We start from the raw sequence: 12,120 nt of genomic DNA, 5'->3' as shown, positions 1-12,120 counted from the left end.
ATATTAGGTCAGGAAAGGGGTTAGAAAGGGTCAGGAAAGAGAAACCATTAGACACGATGAATTATTAAACAAAAATGTATGGGAAATTGGAAATACCAATGAAAACTCGACCACTGACTCACTATATGCTAAAGAGGTAGATAAGTGGGCGGAGTATAGTGCTTTACAAACAGTACCTGAGCAGTTGCCAAATGAGCCTGGAGATACTTAACATTTTCAAATGAAATTTCTTGCGAAGAAAATTAAGCTCCTGTTTCTAAAACGTATGTGAAATAAGCATTTAGTGAAAAATCATCCATTTAATAGGGGACTAGTCATTGTCTTATTACCTCCCTTTTCTTAAGTTGAATATAGTTTAGCTTTTAAGTGAAATATTTTATGACAATAACATTGTGAGTATGATTATTTTGTTTAAAAAAATATTTAAACTGGTAAAAAAAAAAAATGGTAATCATTAGTATATAAAGCAACATAGAATTTACATTATTATCCCATCCGCCCAGTTAGCTCAATCGGTAGAGCATTGGACTCTGAATCAGACAACCCGGGTTCGATTCCCGGGCGGACCAGGTCACTTATGTTGTGATTGGTTATGAAATCCTTTCTACGACCATTTGCACTGTACCACTGCCCATGGCATGTACAGAAGTTGTCAGTTCCTTGCAGAGGTGAAGGCACCTAGTACTAGTTCTGCCCAGGATAGGTGTGCGGTGGTTGAACTGTCACTCTGGGACCCTTCAATGTGCTCACGCCGGGACCCGGAGTATAAACTACTAACACCACAACCACATTATTAACTGCCCCGTTAGCTCAATCGGTAGAGCATTGGACTCTGAATCTGACAACCCGGGTTTGATTCCCGGGCAGACCAGGTCACTTCTGTTGTGATTGGTTATGAAATCCTTTCTACGACCATTCGCACTGTACCACTGCCCCTGGCAAGTACAGAAGTTGTCAGTGTCTTGCAGAGGTGAAGGCACCTAGTACTGGTTCTGCCCAGGATAGGTGTGCGGTGGTTGAACTGTCACTCTAGGACCCTTCAATGTGCTCACGCCAGGACCGGGAGTATAAAATACTAACACCATCACAGTATTGATAAATTCTGTGACATGCAATGTTTCATAATGGTGATGTGTGCGCAAAACATACATTGAAAAGGTGGTTTTGCTGCATTTTGTAATTGCGATAAATGCATTTATTTTAATCATTCTGGCGGTTAAAAAAAAGGTTAAGGGAAGTCATTTGGACATACATACAAAAAAATAAGTTTACATCACTAAAACATACTGGGACTTTAAAGTGACTCGCATCGGAAAACATTTATTTTATCATTATTTTACTCTATGATATTTAAAAATTGCAGAAAAAAATACAGTTATAGCATAAAAAAGTATTTTGGTTTTAGTGTGTTTCAAACCCACACTGGTAAAGTCAAGAAAAAAATAGAAAAAAGACGGCTAGTCCACATGGCCACTGATGTTGACCTGTTAAGGATACATTGATAACATCATGTGATAATGTCAATCAACCAATCATGCAACACACCACAGCCGTAATTAATATTCAATCGCGTTATAAATGCTAATGAAAATCGTGGTCTTCAAAGACGATAATTGAGTAAATATCAACATTTGCTGAAGGGTTCCAGCTTTTGGTATTTTTGTTTTAACACGCCACACTTTATTTTGTCATTAAAAATACAACTGCATTTTACAAACCATGAGCAAGTCACTTTAATGTAATGGAGAGGCATGTCAAGTTTGGTATCAGAGATTAAAATGTATATATCAGAGGTCTAGTACAGTTATAATGATGGGCATCAATTTTTAATTGGTTGCATCTTAAACATCAGGTTTAAACTCCTTACTTATAATAACAATATATTTTAATAAGGAAACAGCAGTAAATCAATTAAAGAAAGGGGAAAACTAAACGGTCCATGACAAGTGTACATAATTTTAAAACAAAGGACATAGTTCAATTTTAAATCTACACCATAAAACATATCCAATTAATGTCTGACAAGATGCAAAAAATGTCTATACAATGTCATCAGAAAACCCAATTATCTTATTCAAATTCATGCTCATAACACATTGAAAATTAATGAACAATGAAGTACTATATGGCGTAATAAAATGTATTATACCTGTATGCATAACCACTTTCGTATTTTATAAGTTAAGATTTTATTACTGTATGCAAAATATATTGCAATTTCATTATCTATGCAGATGTGAAGAGGAATTTTATTGCTACAAATAATTAATGTATTTATAACTATACAACATCAATCACTCTGTTCAGATCGAAGAAAAAAATAGTTGTAAGAAAAATTGTTATAGTATACATTGTTTAAACTTTTATTTTTTAATCCATAAAAGAAAAATTAGGAACCATTTTTCCATATCTAGTTTTTGATTTAATTACTCATTGACATGACTACAATGTTTCACTTGTCAACCAATGCTATATCAAAATAGTAAACAGGAAATTTGCATCAAAATTCAAATCATTCATGAACATGCTTCGTGTATCATTTAAACACTTCTTAAAAGGTGAACATTCATTAAAATCCTAAAAAGAGTACAAGCGCTATTCGCTACATATCGACGCTGCTGGATAATAGACAAACCCCTCCTCTTTAGCTTTATGTTCATTTTTTTTCTTTTCATAAGAAATTCGTGGTCTGCATTTAAACAACTTGAAGAAAGATTTTATTCTGTTTGTGAAGCTTTGAAACCTTTTTCTGCCTTTTCAAAAACTGCAGACATGCAGCCATATTGAAAAATAATTATGTCAATAACTTTGCTCTCAGACGATACATTCATATTATTATTTCTATTAAAGAAAAGCTTTGATGTATTGTATTATATCTTTATAAAGACAGCAAAAATATAGTTATAACACAATTATTGGAGAATATTGTGTTGACATCCAAGTAAAGCATGAACGTGTGATATGAACTGATGTTATGTTTAGCATAAGGCTTATCAGCAGCCTAGCTGTTTTGATTATAACTCTTGGCCATAATCTAACAATCTACAATTTCATCTGACAGCAGGTCTATTATCTCTCCCTACAAACATTCCACATATGGTTCAGATGCTCATTTAATTCAAATTATATTAAATCAAACTGTTACTTTTCCATCTGCTACTAAACAACAATGTCACACCATGTATACTTGTGAGAACTTAAAAAAACAGTTTAATATTGATAATAATAATAATTATTAAAAGCTGTTATCTCAACCTCCATGATTTTTTTTTAAATATCTGACTTTGTCCACTGAAGGTCCTCTGAGTCAGCTTCATTGATAATGATGTAAAAAAAATAAATATGATGTTCATGAACATTATTTTATAAAAAAAATCATCATGGGAAACCTGTGCTGACTAGCACCTCGAGCGAACTTGTTCATGTCATACTTTTAGAAGAAAATGACTTCACCTCAGAATGCACCATCTTTGACATGTACTTTTAAATTCATTTAGGAGTTCACAACAAAATCAGATTCTATTAAATTACAAAGGGATAAGGGGTGCCCCTGAAAAGCCCCCTTTAACTTCTTGGTAAAACCCATCCCTGGAAACTGTAGATATTGTTGTTTGTGCCTGATCCTCCCAGAGATCAGTATCAGAGGACCGATGTGCTCTTGTAACTGTCAGTTTAGATCTTGCCTCACCTACACATCCCTGGGGCAGATATGACAGCATCTGACTGGGTTGTTCTTGTATTTCACATAACTGATCGATGTCCAACCTCATATTCTTCTTTAGAAAACATCTAAACAAATATTTCTTTTTCTTTTTTTCAATTTCTGCATTGAAATTCTGTCCAAACAAGATTTTGTTCTGAATTTTCAATTATCTTGGCAACATCCAGTCATTCACACAACTCTCACAACCAATAGTGTCATTTATTTTTCAGAACACTCAATACAAACAAAATATTTTCCTCTGCAACTTTTTCAAAATAAATTTCTGTAATTCTGTAGTAATTATTACTTCATTTTGTTCTACATACCATAGACATTTGATTAAAAGTATACTGAAAATTCACAATTGATTAAGGGCCAACAAGACGTCAGGAGTATTCCAGAGCTGTTAAGCCATTTTGTTTTTGTTTTTATTAAGCCTGTTAGAATTATGGGACTGGGCATTATCATTATTTCAGTTGAATGCAGTTTTTGAGAAATGGCCAATGTTTTTGTATAATGCCAACAATGAAAACAACACAAGGCATTTTATGATAATACCCAGACTTTTTTCTTTTAAAACAGATGAGCTAAAACTCTGGAGCATTATGACATTATTCAAGCAGACAATTTCAGGATAAGAATAAAATGGAGTGATATGGACCTTAATTGGCAATTTCTTTAAATGCTCATTAAATTAACATTGCTACAAAGTAATTCACTTTCTCTTGACCCTGTAATGCAAACACAATTTTCTATTGCTAAGCAAACTGTGATTTCTTCAATTTTCATACAGGCCATATTCGGGTAAACAGACCAAGTGGTCTGACAATGTTTATTTGGTTGTAATAGACATGTGATAATGCAATGAATCTTTCTAAACCTAGATAGCATTTGCCATAAATGTTCTTTCTGTGATAATTTAATTCAAACAGTCATACCAAGCAAACAATTGTCAACCAAAAAATATCTAATTAAATGATATTCATCATTTACATAGGCAGGAAATGCATATTATAAATCATTTTTATACCTTCTTTTATTTTTAAAAATTCTCATTGAATCAATATCTAAAATTAAAGATCTCATTAGCACACAATTAGGGGTGGTGGTAGCAATTGGTGCATGTTGGCTGATTTAGACCCTTAAATTTCCAAATCACATTGGAAGCCAATATCTGGTTTCAGAGTAGGCCGGTAGGGGCAGTTACCAAGTTCCAACCCAAAAACGGCCCCTAATTTTTTTTCATAATGAACGGAAAAAATCAAAACCCGTATTTAATGATTAATTATAAGTGTAACAGCTCATTAAGTCTTCTTGCAGGATAGGATTGCACTTGAAAATCAGATAATACACTTAATATTAGCCGATAAAGCAGCCAGCAAACATTTTAACACCTTGTAATCTGAAAATCCCCAAACTTTGTCATTACGTCAGAAAAAATATGTTTGACATAAGCCCCTTTAACCGAAAATTATTCATAAAAGAATTTCATAATGATAAATTCTGATAAAAGAGTCATTAGCTTGCCTGCTATGGTTTTGAAAATAATCCTGTTCTCAATTTAAGGAACATTTTTGATAAAAAAGAGCAAACACATGTTTGATACAGTTTATGTCTCCATAGACAAACAAAGACAGCAGGGGGTTTCAGCAGCCCCTATTATAGACTTGCAGGGGGGTTTCATCAGTCCCTAGCATGGACTTGCAGGGGGGATTCAGCAGTCCTAATTATGGACTTGTATGGGGGTTTCAGCAGTCATAGTATTATGAACTTGCATGGGGGTTTCAGCAGTCCTTATTATGGACTTACAGGGGGTTTCAGCAGTCCTTATTATGGACTTGCATGGGGGCTTCAGCAGCCCATAATGGACTTGCAGGGGCGTTTCAGCAGCCCATAATTGACTTGCAGGGGGGTTTGAACAGCCCCTAATGGACTTGCAGGGGGGTTTAAGCATGTCCTAATGGACTTGCAGGGGGGGGGGGTGTTCAAGTATGTCCTAATGGACTTGCACAGGTTCAAGCAAGTCCTAATGGAATTGCAGGGGGTTCAAGCATGTCCTAATGGACTTGCAGGGGGGTTCAAGCATGTCCTTATGGACCTGCAGGGGGTTAGAGCATGTCCTAATGGACTTGCAGGGGGGGGGGGGGGGGTTAAGCATGTCCTTTTGGATTTGCTGAGGGTTACAAGCATGTCTTCATGGACTTGCAGGGGTGTTCAGGCATGTCCTAATGGACTTGCAGGGGGGTTTAAGCATGACTTAAAGGTGGGTTCAAGCATGTCCTTATGGAATTGCAGGGGGTTTCAAGCATGTCCTAATGGACTTGCAGGGGGGTTCAAGCATGTCCTAATGGACTTGCATAGGGAATTCAGCATGGCCAGTAATGGAGGAGCACTGTGTTTTCAGCATGGCCCAGCTAATGGAGGAACACTGGACTTTTAGTGTATATGTTCTTTCATTTCAGAACCTGAACAATACCCCAATTTGAAAAGAAACCTAGTGTCCTAGTAGTATACCATACATGTATAAACATTCCCGTTCATGGCTATGGAATAAAAAGTATTTTTGATTGTTTTTCAAAGCCTGATTAAAAAAAACTAAAACAAATGCTCAAAGATTTGATTTCTGAAAGTAAACAGGAATTTTTAAACATGATCTATTCCGGTCTGCCATGTTTAATATTCTCCTTAATCTCACAAAAGCCAATGAAAGTCATAAAATGGTCAAGTGTTTCTTTATAACAGCCTTCCAAATTATGTTTGAAAAAATTAATTTCAATATTGACTCAAATTGTTTGTAACATTAGTGGCCAAGTACATTATCGGATAAAGAATGTAAATCTTAAAGTCAATATTTGTCCTCTAACATTTGTCCAGTGACCTAAGCATATTCAAATAATTGTGCTAGTTTGTTGCTTCCCTTTCATCTAACATCATCGGAGAAGAGCCGACAGGCTGTGTCACCCTCCACATGTAAAATATGGCGTTCCCACATTCTTGGGATTTCTTATAGAACTTTTCAGATATTCGGGGTATTATAATACAAGACAATAAACAACAAAGGATATTTGTTTCTTAACTTATTCAAGGATAGGTGTCTTTGATTCCAAGAAATGTGACAGACACCACACAACAATTATTTTAGGCACCATTATTCAGCCACCAACACTTTATTGTCTCAACAGTATGTTTCATCAGAAAAGAAAAGCGTTGTTTTAGGAATGGACGATCGTTCTGTCAAGTACAGCAAGCATGGAAATCACCATGGTGACGTGAATCTGGCTGTGTATGGTACTGTCTGTCACATTTGTAGTGTATGCCAGATGTATATTGACAACCTTACACATACTTCATACATTTGCCCTATAATTGCCTTTACTGGAAACCACAACTTGGAAGAATGGGAGAAATATAACCATAATCTTGTGCTTAATTAATTAATAACTACTTAAAGGCAAAAAAACTTGTATTACATTGTAGTGTGGTAGCTTAAACATTACATTAGAAACATCATTTTGCATTTAAAAAATCTTGCACAATTATCTTTGTCCGACATATGTTTAAGCTTTAACTTCATTTGCATCAACAATAGGGTACAGAAACACCTTTTTGTTTAGGACATTCTCTGACATACATGAAAATAGTTTGTCTTCTTTGCTGTGCAGTGTGCATGGATTTTGAGGATCACAATTACATTGACACAGACATTATTGTTTGAGTGTCTATCAAAAGCCCCCCCTATCAAAAGCCCCCCGTTCAAAAGCCCCCCCTATCAAAAGCCCCCCCGTTCAAAAGCCCCCCCTATCAAAAGCCCCCCCGTTCAAAAGCCCCCCCTCAATATAATTTTGTTCCATAAGTTTAAACCAATTGAAGAATGTTGTCATATTTTATTGAGTAGATCCAGATCAGACATTTTAACCCTATTTTACGTTAATTTCCTGCACTAATTCGATAAATTAGGCTACTTTAGTGCTTTAGTGCTTTCGGGTCAATTTTTTGTTGGAAATCTTATTCCTGACGAAACACCAAGTAGCTTGGAGTTTCATTTGGATAGAATATTAGCATATTGATAGAATATTAGCATATTGACTTGGTAATCAGCAAGTGAACGGTGTGTTTGATCTGGCTCAACTCAACTCGGACAAGGACTCATACAAGGACTCATACAAGGATAAGGAATTGAAAGGATAACAGTGTAAGACAATTAAATGAATAAATATCTTTAATTTGATTATTAACATTTATAAGTACCTTTATGTATCTATACTGTTTTTCCCTATATATATTCTATATATTCTGGTGGAAAATAAAGATCTGCAGATAATAGCCAGCTGACTAAGATTAACATAAGGATATGTAGATTTGTCAAACATCAACAAAATAAGATGAGTATGAAGTTCACATTGAGTTATGTCGATAATGCATTCAAGGGCTATAATTATTGAATTGTAAATGAACTGTTTCTTTGCAGTGAAATATTAGGACAATGTAAACATAGATTAAAATGAGCATCATATTTTGTATGGAGTTCACATCAAATTATGTCTACATTGCATCTAAAAGGCTATATTTAAGCTGTTAATAAAATGTTACTCTTCACAAAAATGTTATAAAAATATATATATATGTATTTATTTTTTTAGTGGGGGGGCTTTTGAACCACTTGCCCATTTTGAGGGGGGGCTTTTGAACGGGGGGCTTTTGATAGGGGGGGCTTTTGAACGGGGGGCTTTTGATAGGGGGGGCTTTTGAGTGTACCTCTATTGTTTGGCATGCAAAACCGTCTTCTGATCACAAAAATGATAAAATATTTAGAAATTTTCAAATTTGGTCAATGTATTGTTTTCCATACAGAAGTAAGCCCAACATCAATACCTTACTACAAGTCTTCATAATCTGATTAAAGACCATAAACACTTTGTTAAGACTATTTATACAATTCTCTTTTCATTATTAGCGAGGAATGTAATCTTTATTAAGTCCCTAAATTTTGTTACTGTATTATTTACCTTTGTAAAGCTTAAAATAATAATTTAAATATGGTTTACCAAAAGTGTGGGTTGAATGTAATTTAAAGATCAAGTCCAGTCATAGAGTTTAAATTTAAATAAAATAAAAACATGATTACATCTATGTTTTTTTAAACTTCAAATAATTAAATGAGGTATCTAAAACAGCTTAATTTATATTACACAAATTTCAAAAAAATATCAATAAGGAACTGGTGCAAAAAATTAATGAAGGATCTTTATTTATTCCTAGCAAAACTTTGACTGTAAATGAATCCTGTCAGTATAAAATTACTTTAAAATATTTACTTAAAGCATTTTTACTACCGAGTAAATGTTTTTGCACACAAAATACATAAAACTTGTATGAAGGAAAAAATAATAAGTTATAACCATCTCTGACTTTAATTACCTACTAGTGAATACAGGTATATTTGATCACAACACAGAACATATTACAACATACATCGGCAAATCAAAACTTCTTTTAAAACCAATCATCCGGAGAACACACCCACTCAATAAACCGGGATATATATATATATATTAATTATAAACACCACAAGTCAATGTAATGTATAATAATAATCATCTATTTTAAATAGCATTAAATTAGTGTCGGTCCTAAAGTGACTGTATTTATGTTTAAAATGAGTAATAATTTTTTGTTTACATGACAGCCATGTATTTTGTAAACATACTGCATACTAAAATGTTAGGATCTCTGAGGTATTTCAAAGTTTTGAGAGTTGAATCACTTTCATTTACTGATAGGAAATAATCTAAGCAGTAAAAAACAAAACAATTAGGGGAATCTGAGATCTTCACAATCTTTAAGTACAATAATGAAAAAGCAACAGAAATAGAATTTTGGGAAATATTTCTAAATTCCAGAAAAAACAAACATTTTTAACAAGCTATTTGACTTGGATGTTGGTATGATGTGAACCATGTAATTCGTAAATATATCCCTGCAGTTCTGCTGGTTCAAACTCACTCTCCCAGACAGAACCTTAATACTTAAAGGGAAGGGAGATATGTAGACCATTACAAAGATGATGGTCAATATCATGACAATATCATAGACATCTCTGCTCAAAAGTTCCATAGATATATATACCATAAAGTATTCTTCATTATATGTGTTCTCCATTAGGAAAAAACACAGATAGTCTACCTGTTTAAGTGTCTCATATAGCTCTTGTTTACCTGTGAGCATTACTTGTTGAAAGAAAGCGAGTACAGTAATTGACATTCCGGAAAACTTTCTGAGAAATTACAAATTACAAAAAATGACTAAAACACTGAAGACAATTAATGATAAACCCGCATTTTTATGTGACTGTGCTGGGTGATCGATACACCCACAATTGCGATGATTTGCCAGAACTTTCCCTTATATGACCGCAAATTACATAGAAAACAACCGCACAATAAATTTCAAAGTACATTTAGGGTTTTCCAAGTCATAAAAATGGACAATTAAATATATTATAATAAATGATTATCATTTTAAGTGTAGCCAGAAAGGATAAACAATAAAATGAGTAACATTCTTGGAAATGTAATGTGAATTATAATGACAGTTTCATGAATGATTACCTAATTTGTTCAACCGCAATATTTTCTGAGCAAAAGCTGAAGGGTTATTTTAGCCAGCAATTTGTATTGTGAGAAATATCCATTTCATCATTATGACCATAATAACAGAATGATTCCTTGCACTAGCTTACCGTGTGACGCAGGCACAAAAATCAATTTATTAGAATTATTACAAAATTATAAAATAGACCTTATCTATAAGTTTTATTTGAAAGTTATCAATAAATATGGTATCTTATCACAACTGGATAACATTTATGCACTAATCATTATAATTAGATTTCAATATACTAAAAATAATTATTATACTAATAGCCCATATGTAAACATTCTTCAATCATTTTATATATATTATATATATATGATATAAACTAATCAACAAAAATGATTAACAGTAATATTTATTCCTGAAAATAAATAGTACCTGCATATCTTGCATTATTTTTTATTAATTAATAAAATAACATTTCTTAACTGATTTATCTCCTTAAATATTTTGCTATTTTCAATCTATGAATATTTTAAATAATACTTATAAATTAAAAAAATATTTAAAAATAAAATATTTTTATACATTAATTTACTTTAAAGCATTAAGAAATTATAAATATTTTTTTCATTATATTCATTTATTTGTATTTTACCCAGAAACATATATAGCTGATATGTTATATATGAGGTCATTATCATCCTGTATTACCAATTAGATGTTTAGTAAATAATTATACTGCTATGATGATTCTGTGTATGTAAAAACAATATATATATATATATATATGAATACTGACTGATTTCCGGGAATCCAATGTAGCGTGTAGATGGGGGCTGTCACCCCTACCCCCGGGCCCACACACCCGAGCACCGTCACCACCGTCAACAGCTTACACAAGTAACTGTTCCATTTTACAGAGCACATCGCAATATTCCAGTCCACTTTATTCCTCCTTTATACTTCACTGTTGAATGTTCTTCTAACACAACTGATTCCATAGAATTTTTAAGTGATCGTATTCTTTAATAGTTATATTTACGGTTATCTCATTATATAGTCTTCCTTCAATCACCAACTTACTTTTGCCGCGACATTTTGACAACTGAGACGATTCGTTGAGCTTCATGTATATAAGTCACGTGCACTCACCTGTATTCAGTGCGGAATAAGGAGTGGTAAGCGAGATAACTCGTACATAAATACTTAACAAACCATGATTTATTCATTTATTTTGTTCTGACGTTCGCTCGCGCTAATACGTTGCGTATTTTTTTCAATCATTCATCGCATTTATTGATTAGTCGGTCACTTACTCAATCAGCCGGAGTCAATCATTTACTATCAGTCGTTTGGTCGCTCACACACTCAAGGACCCATGCATTCACATGTGCGCGCTCGCACACACAGTCATTTATTAAATCCACTCATTCACACACTCACGCACTCACGCACCCAACCACCCACCCTCCCTCACTCACTCACTCACTCACTCACTCACTCACTCACTCACTCACTCACTCACTCACTCACTCACTCAAAGTTATGAGAGAGTCCCCCTTACCCTTTTGGTACTCCGGAATCCGGGCCATATTTAGCGGTAATCCGGACGCCGATCAATCCACTAAAAGAGCAAACTAGATTCGGATTTCATAATAAAACAAGTAAACATCAATAACAGTAATAAACTGACTTTCATTTAAATATGATACGTCGATATGGCAACATTTTCGAAGAACACATGCACACATTTTCACCCTGGAGAGCCCCCGAACCCGACCACATTAACGCACGGGAAGAACATGCTCCAAGTGCAATGC

General features: G+C 33.9%; 1 protein-coding gene across 1 annotated transcript in view; it reads right to left on the bottom strand.

Moving 5' to 3' along the window:
- The window catches only part of LOC128231834 (ephrin-B1-like), an 89,242-nt gene extending 77,822 nt beyond the window's left edge, over positions 1–11,420 (bottom strand). Inside the window, exon 1 of the mRNA XM_052945054.1 lies at positions 11,100–11,420. Within this exon, the coding sequence (XP_052801014.1) occupies positions 11,100–11,227 (128 nt within the window). The 5' untranslated portion in view covers positions 11,228–11,420. The remainder of the gene's footprint in view (positions 1–11,099) is intronic.
- Positions 11,421–12,120: the final 700 nt, after the last annotated feature.

The sequence above is a fragment of the Mya arenaria genome, chromosome 4 (genome assembly GCF_026914265.1).
Source record: "Mya arenaria isolate MELC-2E11 chromosome 4, ASM2691426v1".
Taxonomy (NCBI): domain Eukaryota; kingdom Metazoa; phylum Mollusca; class Bivalvia; order Myida; family Myidae; genus Mya; species Mya arenaria.
This window is presented reverse-complemented; position numbering and strand designations above follow the sequence as displayed.